Source organism: Balaenoptera musculus, chromosome 9 (genome assembly GCF_009873245.2).
Source record: "Balaenoptera musculus isolate JJ_BM4_2016_0621 chromosome 9, mBalMus1.pri.v3, whole genome shotgun sequence".
NCBI classification, from domain to species: domain Eukaryota; kingdom Metazoa; phylum Chordata; class Mammalia; order Artiodactyla; family Balaenopteridae; genus Balaenoptera; species Balaenoptera musculus.
The window spans coordinates 96,424,596-96,444,245 of NC_045793.1; the positions used below are offsets into that span (position 1 = coordinate 96,424,596).

The 19,650-nt window shown below is 45.3% G+C and overlaps 1 protein-coding gene across 2 annotated transcripts in view; it reads right to left on the bottom strand.

Moving 5' to 3' along the window:
• GLI3 (GLI family zinc finger 3) overlaps positions 1-18,910 on the bottom strand; it is a 284,176-nt gene extending 265,266 nt beyond the window's left edge. For both annotated transcript variants that reach the window (XM_036864314.1, XM_036864315.1), the window contains exons 1-2: positions 18,847-18,910; positions 4,360-4,524 (exon numbers count right to left, since the gene is read on the bottom strand). In XM_036864314.1, coding sequence (XP_036720209.1) covers positions 4,360-4,483 — 124 coding nt within the window. In that variant the 5' untranslated portion in view covers positions 4,484-4,524; positions 18,847-18,910. The remainder of the gene's footprint in view (positions 1-4,359; positions 4,525-18,846) is intronic.
• Between the last annotated feature and the right edge of the window lie 740 nt (positions 18,911-19,650).

Consider the following 19,650-nt stretch of genomic DNA (forward strand, 5'->3'; position numbering starts at 1 on the left):
TGAGAAGAATTAGGTACATAAACTCTTACCATAAAAAAGGACAAAAAGAGACAAGAGATCTTGGTGGTGAACAGCTGATGAATTCCCAACTCTTAACAAAATTCTGAGCCATCTTATTCCCAGCCAGGAGACCAACAGATATCCTGATTAGCACTCATAGGAGTTATTGGACAGTTTGAAAGAAAATCACAAGGCCAGGAAGTGACCAAAAGTTAAAATTAAAAAAAAAAAAGTATCTCCTACATATTTGCAAACCACAACACTTTCCCCTTAGAAACCTCAAAGAATTTTTTTTTAAGCAGAGGAGAACCAAGCCCTCCTTTTGAAAGAATCAAAGTGAACAGGGAACTTCCTCTCCATTATTAATCTATCAACTTTGGTTTCATATTGCATCACCATTAAGATAATTTCTGCTTTCTATCACTTTAAGGTATGTTCCCAATAACTATCAGATCTGATAAAAGATCCCCAAACCAGGACCTACATATGCTTATTATTAGCTGCTTTCTTTTTTAAAGCAGAGTGGTACGTTAATAAGAAATATCAGATTACTCCTTAAAAAAAAATCATAGGCCAAAAATGAAATAAAACACTTCACATTGAAAAGTCAGTATTTGCAAGTCATTAAAGGAAATTTTATAGGACAATGAGAATGTTTAATACATTGGAACACCTAGATTAAAAAATGTCTATTATTTATAAAACACAATATGTAGCTTGGAAAGTAATGAATCCATACCTGAAAAAAACAGATCATTAAGGCATTTTACTTAAGGTACTAGCATATTAACAGATTTGAGATTTTTAAGTAAACAATGACACCTAATATATGAATGCACTTTATATGTGAAAGACACCATCTTGGACGCCAAAAATGATCATTTACATGTCAATTGCACTGAACAAATATTCCGAAAACTGAATGTCTTCTCTTTTGTCATTTATGTTTAATAAATAACACTAGAGCTTAAAATCAAACTATAACACATGAAGCAAACATTGTGGTTCCTGAGTAAGTATACTGAATGCTTCATATGTTGATATAGGTTCTTAATTGTTACAAAAATCAATTTGGCTGTGTTTTATCCATAGAAGATTTAGAACAGTTTTTCACTTGTGTTATTTTAAATTTCAATGTTAAAAGGCAAATCCTTCCTTAAAATGTTGTTCAAGGTTTCTGCACCATACATTTTGGTTCGTGTGTATGTGTGCGTTTAAACAAAACTCTGTATGACTGTTATTCTAGGAGTAGATACTCAGCTGAGAAAAGTAAGAAAACAGATCTGTAAGGACATGCAGAGGAATGTGCATGGTTTGGCTGGAAGGCTCACAATCAGGAACAAATTGCAGCACATAATGGCTGGAAAAGTTAATTAAGTCAACCTAACACAGCGTCAATAGCAAAACGTTTTTGTTTGTTTTATTTTAATCTTGAAATCGTGGACAGGAGAAGAAATACACAGGTTACACCCCTAATATATCTTGGTGCCGAACTCAGTTTTCATTGTTCATTTACAAGTCTCTGAATTGCAGAACTTTGTAAGGAAAGCGTAAGAACCCCCTGGGAACAGTAGCAATTGGTACTACCTATTATAGGATCCAAGTAATTTTCATTTCCTTTTTGTGAAGAGCCTCAGTGGAAGTATCCAAGCACTTCTGAAATGTGTGCAGAGAAAAGACAGAACGGGAGACAGACAGAATAGACAGACGGATGGATGACCATAGCAACGACAGTATACCAACCTTTGAAAGCCTGCCCACACCAGCTCTTAAACCCAAACCAAACCACAGACCAAAGCCCCCAGACTAGCTGTGTGACCAGAGCTGAGAGCAAAGGGCAGCGTGCCACCGGGTAGAAGCTGGCAGAACAAAGAATTCGGGCCATTCCACACCCTCCTAAGCATGATCCTGGGGCCATCAAGAGGCTCTGAACTAGTTAGATGAATCCTGCAGAGGACTTTGTAAAAAAAATAAATCATTACAATTATTAGCATTGCTTATGTAAAGCAATCACAAAGAAAAAAGTTTATTTTCCTTTGTCTCAATTTTTCCCATCTTTAAACTTGTTTGCTGGTTTTCCTGGAATCTTCCAGCAGGATTGCCATTGATATTTCAAAAACACCACTTCCATTTTCCTTTATTTGGTTGGCTCTTTATGTTATTCCAAAACAAAAAGGAGTCAATCTCTTACAAGAAATAGAACACTGAAAAAATGGTCAGAGCTCACAGGATTCTAGGACAGCTATCATTCACGCAGGAGCCCTGCAAACCTGACTAATGAGGTTTTGCCCCAAGATAGGACATGTCTTACACCCATTTAGGAGGTGCTTCAAGGACCCAGGCTGATCAGGGTGGGAAGCCCATGGAATTCGGTTTCGGAGTCAGTTCCGTGGTTATTTCGGACTCAAGGACTAACTTGTATAAACCATGACTGTTTCTTCCCTGGATACTGATCCCCGGTGGCTTCCTGGCTGCTGGGCTGATTCGGTTCGTTCTGTTCCTGGTCACCCTAAGCAGGTTAATGGGCAGAACTCATGGTCAGAGTAGCTCCAGACAAATGCAACAGCACCAAAAACCTGCCCAGCATGTGTCCAGGGGCCGGAATCGCCAAAGTGGCAGCACCTTCACAAGGACAGATCGCTATTGTTACTCTGCTGAAATTCACAGAAAGGACAGTGGTTTATGGAGGCTCCACGTGGTGCAGCCCGTTCTCATGCACACACTTACACACACGCTCACTCATTCACACACACTCACACTCACACACACCGCTATAAAAATCACCCAACATGGATGTTTCATGAAGCGTGATATCCAGAAAGCGATTATTCCTACAAATTTGCTATTAAAATGACCAAATCACCTACATGGCATAGACTGATTCTATTTCTGAAATAAGAGACGTGTCTAATTTTTACAAATTCCAGAGAAAAGAAACAAGGGCCACAGCATGCTTTTTTAAGGAGAAAATATGCCTTCTAAAACCTCATCATGGGAATAATGCAAAAATCTGGCTCTATTAAAATAAGCTCTAGTCCTGACTTGAAAGACCACGAATCAAGAGAGAAATATAGTTTCGTATGTATGTAAAGGAAATTCATTATTTTAACTCAGACATAAATAGATCTCCCTTAAGGATCCATTCAAAATGGGACTCATTAGCCGAAAGGTTTAATGCCAGCCCACTCCCCTGGCCCGGTCAAGCCAGCAGTGCGCACTGGTGACATCGGGGAAGGAGAAAAGTGAGCGGCACACACTGTGCACCAGGTTGGTCACAGAGAGCAGGGCCAGGCAGTGCCACAGTTCAGACAGGAAGGTGCAGCTTTTTTACTGCATGTCTGCCCTCACAGCCTACACTTCTGGGCTGTTACCTTCCAAAGCAGATTCTGACTCTCCCATTGTATGTAAAGAATTGGAAATCAACCTAGTCAAATCTTTTTGGAATAAATAAAATATAAATGCACAGGGAGGGAGGGAGCTCAGCAGATGCAAATCCTTGTACCCAGGTAGGCAGCGTCCAGGACTGGGACCAGCCCATTCTTCCTAAGGGCACATGGCAAAGCGGAGAGCAATTCGCAGAGGCCAGGGGTGGCTATGAAATCTACAAAAAGCCAAGGCGCTGATGGCCTTCAAGAGCCGAAAGGCAGGGAAAGGAAGTGAAGGTTACTCTTCACTTCTTCAGTCTGTTTTTACCAGAGGGGGCTCTGGAATTTATTTTCAGTGCTCCATGCTTGAATTGAAATGCCTCTCAACACTTTGCTTAAAATATTAAAACATACAGCATATAAAACAGTTGGCTTTCTGTATCTCTAAACGCAAATTAAGGACGTTAAATTTCTATACGCCAACAGCAAAACCTGCAACTCAGAAACTAGATGAGGCTCAACCGTTAACAACTTTTAAAATCCTTTAGAGCAGACTCCTTTAGGGTTTGGGGTCTGGAGGGGACACTATCACTAATTTGGACAAGGCAACTCTTGTGTCTTTTGTAATAACTGATAACTAATTATCCCGACGAGTGGAGACTTTCCATGTGAAATGCAAAGTATTTTGAACCCCAGCCAGACTCATCAAGATGATTTCCAAAATGCCAAAACAGGAACTTCCTATAATAAATAACCTATCACATTTACATCTCGAATTAGCAAATTTGGAAGAAAACGTGTAGTTTCAGCGCCAAAACAGAGATGGCTAAAGCCTGCCCAGCCCGAGCCCACACCCCAACCTCCACCTCCATCTGCGCTCTTCAGATCTCAGAGAACAAACACGGGTCCAGGTGCAAATGCTCAACTCGCAAGGAATGCAGAGCACAGAAAAGGACTGTAGGCTTGACTGCTGGTAATCCCCGTGGCCGCTCACCATTGGAAGTGGTGCTGGAGGCCACGGCTTTCTCGCTGACATCTGGTCGAGTGGAGCATTTCACTATGGAATTCTCCACTTTCTTCTTCTCAGTGGTCGTGGAGCTCTGGGACTGGGCCTCCATGACGCCTTCTCATTACTTCAGCTCTGGGCGACCAGGAACCCCTGAAAAAACAGCAGCGCCATCAATTTCAAATAAGAAGGGGGAAAAGGAAATCCCATTCCGAAGGCCGCTTCACCTGTCACCTGAGGAGGTGCCCAGAGCATCAGCCAATTCAAAATCTGGAAGACCCTTACCCGCAGGCTTTCTTGCAAAAAGGCCTCAAAGTTCTAGTAACAAGCCAGGAGAATTCTGTCTACACGTGCAAAAGGAGGAGAAAGGGACTTGCCCATAATGTGGGACTTTTCCTAAAATCCTACTGGGCATTTGTTATTAAATGGTCTGAATATCTCCATTTTCAGCTGTGTTTATGGCGAGAAATCCAAGTGTCACATTACTCCTTCAAGCCACATCTACAAATGTCTCCGACATTTATAAGAAGGTGGCCGATTTTCTAAGAAGGGGCAGTAGGACAACTTTCCAAGCCAGGGAAGTTTTTTAGTTATTAATTAGATGTTTTAAAGAGTGATCGACAATTTCTCCCATCCAAGCCCAACTCAAAATTCTGAATCAGAGCATTCTGGTCAATGATTTTGCTTCCCTCACCAAGATATGTGAATCGCAACATGCCTCTTAAACCTAATTCTTTCAGGAAAACCATACTCTTTAAGCTTTCTTAAAACAGTAGAACATTTCCATTCATTTAAGTTACATTTTTAAAACAAACAAAGGTGACAGAACAACACACTCTGGATCCCACAGGAAAAGGCAAAAGATCACCCACAGCAAAGGCTGGAACCACTTAAGAAATATTAAAACTCAGCTAAAAGCAAGGGCAGTTACTCTGTCTTTCACCAGCTTCATTCATGTGATAATCGCCCTAACTCATCATTCATCAATTTTCACTCCGTTTGGTTCATGTTCTTTTTTGGCAGTCATGATCTACACCTACAAAGAATACAAGAGAAGATGACAAGTCTCCTCTCTACCATGTTTCCCTCAAGCTGTCTAGATTGTGGGCATTTCTTCTGTGAAGTCACCTGCCTATTTTCTACATTTAGCGGAGGCCACCGTGTTCCATCAAAACAAGGATTAGAGAAATAAAACGAGCACGTGCTTCACAGACTAAAAGAGTTAAAGTACCAGATGGAAGATTTTTAGTCATCCTTAACTCAAACTTGCAAGGGAACTGCAATCTGGGATAAGTAACTGGAAAAGCTGAAGGCCCAGAGGCCTCATGGCCCTGGAGCACCAGCTCTTCCAGTAACTTCCATTTCTTTTCCTTGATTATCCAGTGGCATTCATTGTAAAACACACAAGTTATTTAAGAACAGCTTTTCTAGAATAAAAAAGACAAAAAGACGCCCTAAGTTAAATGTACATATCAATTATAAGATCCACTCCGAATTCAGAAACATCCCTCAAAGAGCCCCCATAGATCACAACAGTGAAGGAATATAGACCTTCTTTTCTCAAGGCTGCCACCGTACACAAGTCCACAGGGGAGGGCCTGATCGGCACCCCCTGGAGTTGTCTAGTGCCTCAGTTTCCTCATCTGTCACATGACAGTGTCACACAGTGGGACTTCAGTGGGGGGGGGGGTGTCCAGTCCTCTTTAAGAATATGTTAAAACTTACGGACCCTCTCCCCCCAGAATCCCCTTAATCGCACAAAAAATTGTCCATTTGATTTCCAAGGGATCACAGGCCCTCCAAACCAGATAAAGAACCCTTGAAGGAGAAATTCTCAACCATCCCTTCTAGCTTTACCAATCTCAGAATGATTCTTTACATTTTTTGCATGATCCCCCCAAATTGACTTAAATATCATTTTAAAGCATGCCGCAAGAACAATTCAACCCATTCCATGGCACTGTTCCTCAGCGTGGTACAAAAGCCACCTGAATGAGCCTTGTTTCAGTGCTTGCAAACATTCAGAGTTGCAGGTCCAACCCCTGATGTCTTTGAGGTGGCCCCTGGAACCTTTATTTGAACCAGCACTGGTGACTATCAGTCTCAATGAAGCTCGCAGACAACTGCTCTACATATTTTTTGTTTGCTGCTCTGTACCCATACTGTAGGTGGTCCTCATTTAAGTCTTGGCAGATTGGATGAACTAATGAATGAAGTACTGAATTCCAACAGCCCAAAAGAGCCTATCCCAACTGCCATCCCAATAATGAACTCTGCATCGGTCGGGAATCTTTGTTGAATGTCCGTCTTCCCCTCCAGACCCTAAACTCCAAAGGCCGGGCTATCTACCCAGCACCTCATACCTGTAAGAATATTTACTGAGTAATAAGCGATCCAGCAATGATCCCATGACCCAGACAGTTCAGTAGTGTCTTAAATCTTAATTGCCATAGATTTAGCTACATCTCTTTTCTTTTAGAGCCAGTGTTTCTTTGTAAACTGGCAAATTATATCAAAACTAAAAACTTTAATAGGAATATTTAATTAATCAAAACACTCCATTCTCAACCATTTTGGAGAAAAAGGGGCACTTACTATAATTGTTTCCCTCAAAACACAAATACAGTTTTACCGGTCGAATCTGGATGGAGTTTACGAATACTGGACACAGAAACAAGCTAATGGACCAGAGGGGGGAAAGAAAAAAAAAAACCATGAAGAGATGGGACTCTTGTCTCTTCCTTAGGAGAGGGAACTAATTAATAGTAGTGAGGAGACAAGTCACCAAAGCTCCTTGACAAACTTGGTTTTTGTGGAGTTGTTGGTTTTTCCCCCAAGCAAAAGACTTCATTTTAACAAAGCAATAAAAACCCTCCAAATACTCATCACCAGAGAGAGGCTCAGTGAGAAGAGGTAAAGCCCCAGGCGCTGATTGAAATCGCACTAATTAATGGTCTTGGAGAACACTAATTCCTCCCCCCACCCCCTGTTCAAAATGGATTTTTTTTTTAAATAGACCCTTGGTCACTCAAAAGTCTACCCCCTTCTTCTATTTTGACAACTTATTTTTGGATCTCATTAGTTAGTAACTAATTATTTAAAAGTGTGGTTTATGCTTGGAACAAGGCTATAAAAATGGCAACTTGCCAAGGCAGACATCTGCTTCCTGTATATCCCTATAAATTATATCAGCTTATTTTACTGATAAAAACCCAACTTTGTCCCTGTCAGTTACAAAGGAGAAAGTTGGGGGTTTTTTAAATAAATTTATTTATTTATTTACTTTTGGCTGTGTTGGGTCTTCATTGCTGTGCGCAGGCTTCTCATTGCGGTGGCTTCTCTTGTCGCGGAGCACGGGCTCTAGGCATGTGGGCTCAGTAGTTGTGGCACGTGGGCTTAGTAGTTGTGGCACACGGACTTAGTTGCTCTGCGGCATGTGGGATCTTCCCGGACCAGAGCTCGAACCCATGTCCCCTGCATTGGCAGGCGGATTCTTAACCACTGTGCCACCAGGGAAGCCCTAAAGGAGAAAGTTTTAACATTCTAGACTCTCACACCTCAGCAAAACTCTGCACCAAGAATTAGGGAGCAGAAAAGAGCGCCTGCTTCTAGCTGGGGTGGCAATTTTTTCATAGAATATTCAGCCGAGTTGGGAAACTCAGTCCTGAGTTGATACAGGAAAGCATGAGGTAGTACAGAAGTGACCAGTAAAAATTCCTGATGGAATCCTAAAACATACATAACTAGGGCCGTAGCCTATAGGACTCCTTATAAAACCTGGCGTTTCTTAAATAATAAAGTATAATTTATTTAGAACGTAACTCTCAAGGAAAACTTTTCAGTTCTGCTTCACTTCAAAGATCTTTCTCTGAGGAAAACATGCCACTGGTTTTCAGATGTGAATGAAATAAGACTTTTAGACCCTGCTCCTTTTCTTACAGGGCCAAACTGTTCTCCCTCAATCCTTTCCACCACTGCAACATTACATGCAAGATTTGCTGGCATGCCCCTTGACTTTATATGCTTATGAAAAAAAAGAGAAAAAAGAAAAACTATTTGTAGCTGATGTTTGAGTCCCAGCAGCTTGGGTATATGGGGAAAAAAAACAAAAACAAAAAAAACCCTGCAACCAAGAAAAACTGCTCTAATAGGCCTGCTAAAGCCTGACGTTTCATAGGTAAAAGCAGGAATGAAAACGCCTTCTTGAAAGCAAACAGTCATGGCTTTTCCCCATTCAGCGGTCCCTGATCCTTCTGTAATTTTCCCGAGGCCTAAACCCAGGGCACAATTAATTCCGGACCCTCTTTTAAAACTAATCCCTCTCCTACTAGTGACCTGCCCACAGGAGGGTCTTTCCTTTCTAGATTATAAATCTGAACTTGCGTCAACCTCCTAACAAACGAGACATCCTATCCTGGAGCCACTGACCAGGTGATGCTGTAGTGCATGTCTCCACTCGAAAGGCAGCCAAAGAAAAGCTGCAATATTTATCACCAATTTGGAGAAATGGAGGGGAGGGGGCAAGACCTGCATTGGAAACAGCACTCCCCCACCCCACCCCCGCAAAGCCTCAGGTGGCCCTCTCCTTAGAGTGGCCACTTGGAGCTGCAATTAAAAAATACAAAAACAAAACCAAACCAAAAAACACAAGAACTTTCATCTTTGCAAAGATAAGCTGTCATTTGCGTGTTTCTTTTTCCGTTTAGTAAGCAGTGAGCTGCGGTCAGTGCTGCCTGGGAGCGCTCGCATCCTGCGCTTCCACGCCAGCTTCCCTTCTGTTCCCCGCACGGTTCCAGGATCCGCGTCTTCACACCTCGGCCGCGTCCCCGCGTCCCAGCCGCCTCCCCCCCGCCCCACCCCCGGGATCCCGGCGTCGCCGTGCGGGCCCCGCTCCCCGCACGCGGTCGCAGTCGGTGCAGCGGCGGCCCCGGGGCGCCCGCCTCGCCGTCTGCTCCCTCCCCGGCGCGGGCAGACCCGGCCGCAGCTCCCGGTGCGCGCCCCGAGCCCGGAGCGCCCGGCCGCGCAGCGCTGGTTCCTCGGAATCGGCCGGCCCCGCTCGCATCCGCCCTCCGGCAGCGTCCCCGCGGAAAGCGCAGAGCAGGGGCCGGACGATCGGAACCCCGCAGGGCCTCCGCCGCCCAAGGAGCAGCCCTGTGCACTCTGCATCACCCCGGGCACCGGCTCCCCGGGCACTGGAAAACTCTCGGCACAACTGGGCAGCATCTCCAGCAGACAGTGGTCGGTGGCCGCCCTGCATGCAGTCACACAGCTGCTTCACTGGCTGAATTCGGAGAGATGCAACTTTCCGGGCACTTTGCAAGGCAACACCCTCTGTGCGGCACTACAATACAACACTGCGGAACCCTTGACGTCTTCAGGAAACCCCTGGCTGTGTGCGTCACTTCACCAAACTTCTAACTTGCTTCACCGGCTCTTAACCCTGTTCCAAATGTTGTTCGTTCATCAGCTGCCCTACATAGATGAGGTGTTGTGAATGGTGAAGGCACAGACCCATCTCATGGGCTCTCGGGGAGGAGGGCCCTCAGTGGGGTTCCAAAGTTCAACCTTAACCACGAGGCTTTAGACAGTAAATGGAGAGCGTGAGAAATCACAATTCTGGGAACATGTGCAAAAATCAGCCTTTCCCCTTGCAGATCTCTGCAGTGAACCCTGGGAATGCGCATACAAGCAGGATTCCATGATGGGTTAAACCCTTACAATGTTCAAAAGGAAGCGCCAGTGCTAAAACCAACGTTTGAAATGATGTTTGAACTGTATAAAACGACTTTCTAATCGAAGGTGAAATGAAACAGTAGTTATAAACTGATAATGCATCCTTTGTGAACAGCAGACTACTTCATTTATTTCCCTAATCCAGCTGGTTTATTTTTCAGTGGCCTGAATTTGGGTTTTCCTCTTTTTTTTTTCTTAATGCATTTAAAGATTTAAAACAACTAAGTTAAAAGCCTGATTCGTGCCAACCTGATCAGTTTCTGATGGGTTAAAACAGCTATTGCCAAGGAGGGATCAGAAAAAAGAGGCATTCCAGGAGGAAGGGCAGCACTTTGAACAGCATGGCGATTAGGCCTTAAGTGAGAAATGATTCTCTGCAACCCAGGGAACTCTTTGCTCAAGAGGAATAAGACTTTCCTCCAGAGAAAGTACCTTTACTTACACCTGCCCGTATATTTACAAGCTGAATGATCTTCCTAATATGCTAATATTTCAAAAATCCAGAAAAACTAGCCTGTGTAAGGATTTCTAAGGAGCTGCCACCATAACACTGAAAAGTGACATTTCTCTCACACTGTATTACTTACTAGCAGATTACCTGCTCCTTCAAGACGCCAGTCTGAGAGCAACCATTTAGGTAAAATTCCTATTAAATAGTTATACCTTCCTGCAGCATTAAAATTCAGTTCCTAAAGAACATGACTGCTCTAGGAAAAGTTTTTTTTTTAAATCAAGAAGCACAAACTAATGCTGATTTTAACTTTTGAGCAATTCTGGAAGTGAGAAATAGCATGAGTTTCCATGAGCGAAATTTAGGGAATTTGAAACATTTCAGTGGATTCCATGTAATCATGCTTTACAGAAAACCTCGTATAGGTTGGTAATGTTGATGTTTCCTAGTGCTCAAAATACCTTTCTGAACTTAAAATCAATTAGATATGCATAACCTCTGTGACACACCAACAGTTAGTTCCCAGTTCCCAAGATTCCTAAGGCTTCCTCTCCCTCCCCTGCCTGCACTGCCTTTCTTTCCTGCAAGCTCAGCTCCATAAGTTCTTAATGAAATCTTCATGAATTTTTAACTATAGTATTTTTAAATGTGCAATTATTTTACCTTTACATGTGATTTCCCCCCCCCCCATAATTAGGAAAGCCTGAAGCCGTAACTGCAAGTAAGAAAGCTCCTATCTGTTCAAGTTGCCAAAAATGGTCTTTCGTAGCCTAGAGGGTTCCCCAAATCTGCTGCCTATTGTTTTCAGATCTTTCTTTCCCAGTTTCTGAAGCTCCTAATCTCAGATAAACAGTATTCATGACAGATGCCCCTCGAAAAGAGAATGGAATTACTCTAAGGGGAAATAATTACCTGGCTATGGACTGAGTTTGGTTTTAGTAGATTAACTACATCTCAACTTTTAAGAAACCCATATATTTAACTTCAACTACTGAAAAGCATATTTGACGTGAAGTCATCATTGCTACTAGCGTTAAAATCACAAATTACATTTTGTGTGCCAGTTTTACTTTTCTGCCATGTGTATTTAAAAGGAAAGATCATCAGCTACTCTTTCTCTGCTGCCAGGAGGACTTCATGAGAAACATTTGAAGGGTAAAGGTCTCTATTTAATACTTGTTACTGTTTCTGAGTTTTGCAAAAATTATGAAACACCAGTTTGGTGTACTTTGGTTAGGCTCTGCAGGAAGTGCCCTGCATAGCAGGTGCCATGAAGGAATGAGCTGGCACCCCGACTTTCTGTGGGCTTGCTGGAGACAGACAATCCTCAGACAGAAAAGGAGATCTATAAGTCAGTTATCGGTCTATAGATCCGCTAAGCTCATGGAAACTGCATTTCCCTTAAACCTACGTATATCACGAAAGCAGCATGACTGATCAAAGGTGACCCTTGTCTCACTTCCCTAAGGTGTACAGGAATTAAGTTTTCACATATTTTCAGAAGAAAAAACTCCCTAAATTTTAAAATCCTTCTTAGAGAACTTCTATAACTTTTGGTTCCTAGAATCAGGTGAGCCTTTACAATCAAGCTTAAGAGAGTAGAATATATGTTCTATGAAGAGGAATATACTTTTAAACCATCACAAATATGAGACCTATATCCGCTGGGTGTTAAAATCAGCTGGAGATCTCCCAAAGGTACTTATTTTTTTTGTCTGGTACTGTTCATCATACTTCAACCTCCCGATTTTTAAACTGGGGATTCTTGAATCTTAACTGCAATTTGAAAAGCACATTTTTCATAATTTAAGGATTTTTAATCAGGGCTTATTCAGTAACAGTTACCCCCTGGCCCACTCAGCCTATAAACTTTGCAGAATTCTTCAGCTGTCTTACTTTTTGGCCCCTGCCCACCAATCATGTACAAAACCACCAAAGCAAACTATACCGAACGATGCACCCTCCCAGTGAAATGCCCTGGTGTGGAATTTCATTTGAATCTCACAGTTCAAACAGCAGATGTTGTCCTGAAGTGGCGTGGCTTGGTCCACGCTCCATTCAGATTTCCATACATCTTAGTTCATTAAGGCTTCATTCTTGAGCTGCTGCCTGAGGTTCCTCGACACACAGGTAACTCCCTTGAGACTGAATTATTCTTTTCTAAAATACCACAAGCTGAAATCGAGAATTTGGTTTAACTGCTTCATTCCTTCCTTACAACAATTTGAGAATTAGCTTTCATCTGAACTGTGAATTTTCAGTCTCTTTTTGTAAAAATCCATAGTTTGTAATGTACAGCACTCTGGAATATTGTTAGGTGTTTTATGCAATCTCCCCCAAAAGTCCAAGTAGCTAAAGCTGCAGATTTCCACATGAAAATAAACAAATAAGATGTCACACTGCCTTCTGAAGGTACTCCAAGAGACAGAGATTTAAATAAAAGGACACTTATCTCCCATTATATTTCATTTTGTGGCACAAAAATTACCCAAATATACCAACAAATGCTGATGTTTCAAACATACTCCTGTGTCACATACACATACACACACACACACACACACACACACACACACATGCCATCACCCCCCCCCAAAATAAAAGTAAAGAAAAGAAAAGCCCACTAGCTGTTTGAGGCTAGCAATCAATCCAATTTACTGCAGGTACAATTTACATGTACACTGCATGCCACAACGAAACCACAGTGTGATGCCAATAGGGCCCTTAAGAAAGTTTTCCCCTAAATCTCTGGAAAGGAGCTTTAAAAGAAAGCAAGGATTACAGTCAGCTAGAAGGTAGGGAGGGGACTTACCTCAAACCCAGCCAAGCAGAAATCAGAGCAGTAATTCTACAAGTCGACAGAGTACACTTTCAAGGCTATAATGGTGTGAAGAAGTGCTGGGCCACATGGCCTGAAGGCAGCGCTAATACCCTGATGACTGATGCCGGCCGGGCAGACAATGAATTTGGGGCTTGAAAACTAACAGGAACCATGCAGTACTTTGACAAATGGGCTTTCACAATTTCATTCATTGAATAACCTTTAAGCACAAAATTGGCTCGAGTTCTCTTGGGAATTATGTGACATGTCATTGGACGATGATGTGAGTATTTTCCTTTTTTAATTATGACTCCATATGCAAAATGCAAAAGCACCCTAATGTGAGGACACAACTCCAGATACTGCAGATGCATATGTGGAGCTCAACACAATATTGCCTTTCAGGAGGGGACTGGAATGTTCCAATGCCACCTTATTAACTAGGTAATGGCCCGTTCATTCAGTTTCCTTAGAGAGCCATAGATTTTCTGGGATGTTTTGTTGGGTTGAAATATACACACACAGAACAAAAAACACTTTCACATTAAAGAAAAAAAAAAAAAAAAAAACCCGAAAGTGGTCATGAGTAGCTAAGAAGTGTGGCACTAAAATATAGTGCATTTAGAATTACAAGTGGAAAAAGTCTAAGTTTAAGGGGCGAGGCGAAGGAAAAGTGCCTTGAAACAATTGAGACACCACATAAGGTTTGCAATCGAATACACTTGCCAACCCAGTTAACATCCGATTTCTTCCCAACGGCTCCCCTCCCTTATAACCCTGTAAAACCAGCGCTTAGATGGAAAAATCATAATTTTGGCAATTTCGAAAGAGAGCATGAAATATCTAGAGTGTCTCTAAATTAACAAGTACCACTTACTGTTAAAGCATTTGCCTTTAACAGCTTCTAAAAACTTAAGAAAAGGATCTTAAAACAGGAAGCTTAGTGAGCTCATAAACCTGTTATTGGAGCCAGGAACACATAGCATATTTAATCTGCAAACTGTGAGAGTCTACAGTGATTTCAGCAAGATCTGAGGCATGCCCTCAAGGTTTGCTGGGATCTGGGATTAGGGGGTTGATAAGAACCTCTACTGCCCACGGACATGTTTTTCTTCTGCAGTTAAACACAAATGCACAGAGACGTTTGACTGCTGCTTGGCGTTACTGCTCAAGTTATAAAAAAGCTTTGCAGCTCCTTTTGCTGTCAATATATCAAAGTTAAAAAAAAAAATCATCAAAGTGTGAAATTTCATTTAAAGTCTTCGCCAGTCTACAGCTCTATTTCACAGGCCCATCAAATACAAGTAGAGATGAAAAATACACTGAAAGTGCTTGAGAAAAGTTTGTGGTGCTCCCCCTGCCCTGTTGTTGTTTATTCTGTCTCCCTTTATTTGCTTTGAAACTAGAACAAATCAATTTTCATCTGGAAAAATGACAACAGGAAGTGAAGGGCAGCATCTTCTAGTAGCCTTTAATGAAAAGACAACCTGAAGTCATTATTAGAGTGGAATCTTGTGCTTAACAAATGAAATAGAGACACACACACACACACACGCACACACATGCACGCACAATTTCTTCTACAGTCATGTCAGCATTTTAATTGACTCTCATGATATAAGTTGGCAGAAAATTTCTTGAATCTTCCAAAACAAATCAGACCGACTATAGAATATGGATGCCAGCAAAACTAAAACCTCCTTCAAAGAATTCTTTAGCTGGGGATTTACAACAATTGCATAAAGAAGAAAAGGCTGACTTTTAAGATAATCTACTATAGTCTAAAAGCATTAACATTCCATTACTAAGGTTTTCTTGAGGATTTCATGACTCACTGATTCACTTTTCCTTCAAGACTGGTTTTTCTTAATACATTACTGTCTCCATATAAGTGAGTGCACGGCACAATGATCATTAAATTGTTTCCTTTCGTAAACTCCCAAACCCTATCCTTAAAAAAGGGGGGCAAGGGGAATCTCAGTAAGCAGGATACCTCACATAGATTGTAAGGACCCCTAAATGGCAAAGCACAGAGGAAGTCTGAAACCCTTACAGCATGCAGGTAATTAAGAAAACTGGCCAAGAAACAAAAGGAAAGTTCAACTTTTAGGCTTGGGCATCAAATTGATAAATTAATGACTCTTTCATTAAATAAGTAATGAAATAATTCACCAGAGTCATTTTTCATCAGTACTGAATTTTCTCATTTCTGTCTGTAGTCCTTTGCAATTTCGACATACTGGAAAAATGTGTTTATGTCAGGGTTCGATCAAGGAACACAAACATGTTAAAGGTACCGGGAAGTGGTAGGTATCTGAGTTGAATCTACTAGCTTTTCATAACAATACAATCTATACCGTTTAAAATGCTTCTGCGTGTGTGAAATTTCACTGGACATCTCTCACATTGGACCTACTCAGGCATCTGAAACCAAAGCTTCCCTAGGCTGACTTCAAGAATCATATACCCTGAAAGGATCTCCCCTTAGGCAGGCAGTTTCTAATTAAATAGCTTTTAGTATAAAATAAACCTCTTCTCCCTATAAGTATGCTATTACAACTAATTTAAATGTTAGTTCATGTTTGTTTCAGGTCTGACTATAGTCCAACTGGCCAAAGTGTTTGTGTACCAGGTTAAGACCAATATTTCCTAACATAAACAAATTCTTTAGATACTTCACACAGTTTACATTGTAAAGCCAATCACCACTGCTTTAATAAAGCCCCTCAACTGAAATACTGTTCTGCTTCAGAAAGACGAAGCGATTCTGAGGTTATTTCACTACTTTGAAACAGCATTTTCCTCCTTCAAAATAATCTTGACACATGTAATTAAGAAACTGTCAGACCATTATTAATTTTTAATTTAAAACCTAAATGAAATAATTACAGGAATCAATCAATAAGGCACCTATTCAAATTACAGAGCAATTACATAAATACTCAAAATTAATACTTTAGGCCAATTCTTGAAGATTTCCGTCTATAATATAATAAGACTTCAAACAACACAAAAAGTGTAACATGGGGACCATGAATAGTTCCTGCCTTAAACAGACAGAAAGGACCATGGCAGAGGGCCACACCGGCCATGCCCAAGGCGCTCACGCTGGAACGCTTTTTAAAAGTTAATTGATTTCCACCATACACTTATTTCAGGGATCTCAAAAACATCTCAATTCTGTCCAAAATCACATTGGGAGGGAAAAGCCTAATTAACGCGAATTTCCAGCAAAGGGCTCTGCAGAGACGAACTAGGGAGAAGAAGGAAGAAAGATAAAGGAGAGCAGAAGATGTTTTCTAGAACCAGTCCGGCAAATGGCACACTGCGCAGGTCTCTGCACAGCGGCCGACCCTCCATACCTCCGACTAAAGGGCTCTTCTACTTGGAGATGCGGACAGTCCATCATTTCAAACTGAAATGGCAGCTGGAAAATGTGGAACAGCTGGCAGAGAGCTGGGAGAAAATGTTTTACATAAATATATGTACATATAAACTGGCAGAGGGCCACGAGCGCTGTACCCAAGGCCAGAGTCTGTTCGGGACTGCACACCCGGGAGATGAGACCCTGGGGGCGGGCGGGAGGAGTTGCGGGGAGGATGCCTCCTTCATACTCTTGTCTACACGGGGTCAGCAAGGGAAGCGTGGGTCCAGCTGCTCTCGGGATGGCATCTCCCAAAGGAGGTGTAATCAGGGACGTGAGCACAAAGTTCAGGGGAGGATAAAAGGCCTGGGTGTGCGGTGGAGCTTCGGCATCTGGCAATCTGCTTAGAAGTCGCTTCACAAACTCTCCAAGTTTGGGTAAATATTTATTCCCTCTCCACCTCCTCCCGGCCCTGTGCCCTCTGCAACTCCAAAAAGTAACTGTCCCCTGCAGAGTGATTCATACCCAACTCTGCTCGGTGAAAATGCGGCCTCTTAAATGACTGCTGCAGGGACCACGGTTACCCCCCGCCCAACTTCCACCGCTCACTCCCTGCAGTTTCTAGTGCTTTTCTTTCTTTTGTTTTCTTTTTTTCTTTCTTTTATTCTATTTTTTTTTTTTTAATGCTGTCCCTGGAAAAGAAAAGAAATGAAAGAATCCCAAATCATCCACAGATGGTACAGCTTTCACTTTTCCTCTCTCAGGACGGAGGCGCGCCTCCCTCGGATGAGAAGCGCAGGCTGGAGGAAGCCCCCGCCGCGGCGCTCCCCGCGCGCACCCACCTCGCCGCCCGCCGACTTCCGCGCCCGGCCCCCCGGGGGGGATGCAACAGTGCGAAGGCGGGCGCCGGGGCCCCGGGGGCTAGCGGAGTTCCTTTAAGCCCTCGGCGTGGGGAGTGGGGGCTTGGGGCGCCGTCGCCGCGGCTGCTGCAAACTTCTTCACTCCCCCCCCCCCGCCCCAACTTCGGGAGGTGAAATTCTCCAGTCCGTCTCCGGATGGCCGCCGAGTCAGACGCTGGGAAGGGGAGCAGGAGGGGGCGAAGGGAACACTCGCTCCGACGCCTTACCCGCTGCTCCCGAAATCTGGGCGCCTTTAGACAGCCATATTCAGTTCCTCCCGAGCCCCCCCGTCGGGGACCCCCCCTGTCGCCCCGGACGCGCGGGCGCGGCCGCCGGAGCGGGCTCCCGGGTGCGGAGCCCCGTGAAACAAAGAACTTCGGGCGGGACGTACCTGCGGCGGCGGCGGCTGTCAAGTCCCCGAACTTCCCATAGACCCGCGTCCGGGGCGCGGGCGGGCAGCTCCGGGCTCCGCGCGGCCGCGGGCGGCTCGGGCTACGGCGAGCGGCCGGGCAGGGCGCGGGGGACGCCGGCGGCGGGCATGGTGCGGCGCAGGCGGCCGCCGGGCGCGCGGGGAGGGCGGGTCGGAGTGGCGAGGGGGCGCGAGGGCGAGGGTGCGAGCGCGCCGGCGGCGGTGGCGGTGGCGGTGGCGCTGCCCCTGCCCGCTCCCGCCCGCTCGTGCGGCTCCGGCATCGGTTTCAGGGATCGTGTAATCCGATCCCTTCTGACTCACAGGCCCTGAGTGACAGTTCTGATTTGGTTCACCCGCGGGAGGGAGGAGAAAGAGAAAGAAAGAAAGCCCCCACCGCACTCCCCTCCTGGCATCCAATCGACTTTCTGGAAGAAGGTCCCATCCCGGCCTGGAAACCCGCGCGGGCTTGGAGGCGCCCCCCGCCCGGACCCGCGCAGCCTGCGCTACTCACGGGTGGAAAAGTTGTTCTTCGGCTCTGCGCTTCCCTCCCTCGCGCTCCCTCCTTCCCTCCTCTCCTCCTCTTCCTCCTCCTCCTCCCCGCGCTCCTCCTCCCCCAAGTTTTAACAGATGTTGCCGGACTCTCGGCTCTCGCTCGTGCTCCCTCTTCCCCCGCCCCCGCCCCGTCCCTTTTCTTTCGGCCCCTCTCCGGCGGCGCGGTGGGGACGCGCCGAGCAGCAGGACGCCTGCCGCCGCAGGGGGCGAAGTTGGGAAAACTTGGAGGAGTGCGGCTCGCCTTACTTTTGCTTTCTCGCTCCCTGCAGGCCGCGCCGGGTGCCCGCGCTTCCCCGCCCGCCGGGTCCCCGGGCCCGCAGCGGGTCCCAGCGGCGACGCGGGCGGTGGCGAAGAGGCGGCGCGGGCCGGGGTCGGGGGCTGGCGGGGGGGGAGCCCGGGCGCCCCGAGCCACGCGCGCGCTCCCTCCCCACCCTCCGCCTCCTCCGCCCCTCCCCGATCCTCACACAGACACATTCAAGCCTGCTCCTCCTCTTCCCCCTCCTTGACCCCGCGCCCGCTCGGCGCGCCGAGGCCCCACCCACCCGGCGAGGGGAAGGGGGCCCGGGCGTGAGGTCACCGCCGCCCTCCCCGCCCGCGCTCGCCACACCGCCGGGACGCCCCCGCCGCCCCGCGCCCCGCGCCCCGCGCGCCCCGGCAGCGTCTCCCAGCTCCCCTCGCCTCCCAGCCCGCCTCTCCCGCTCCCTTTTCTCCCCGCTCCCAGTTTGGGCTCCCTTTTTCTTCTTTTAAGGCCTCTCTGATCACAACCCCCCCTCCTTGGCTCGCCCACTCCTTGTACATTTCCCCAGGCCAACCCTGAAACTCCCCCTCGCCGGAGGATGCTTTTGAAAGTTCAGGGTTTTTCTCTCCACCGGACTCATCTGCCCTTTGGGGCCAAATCTGGGAAGTAGGAGCTCCCACTACACAGCCTGCTGTCCCCATGGGCTACTTTATAAAGGACACAAAAACAAAGACCCCGGGCTTGGAGCCTGGACTCCAACGTGGTGCTTTTCCCTGAGCTACAAAGTGTCTCTGTCCCTGATTGATTTTCAG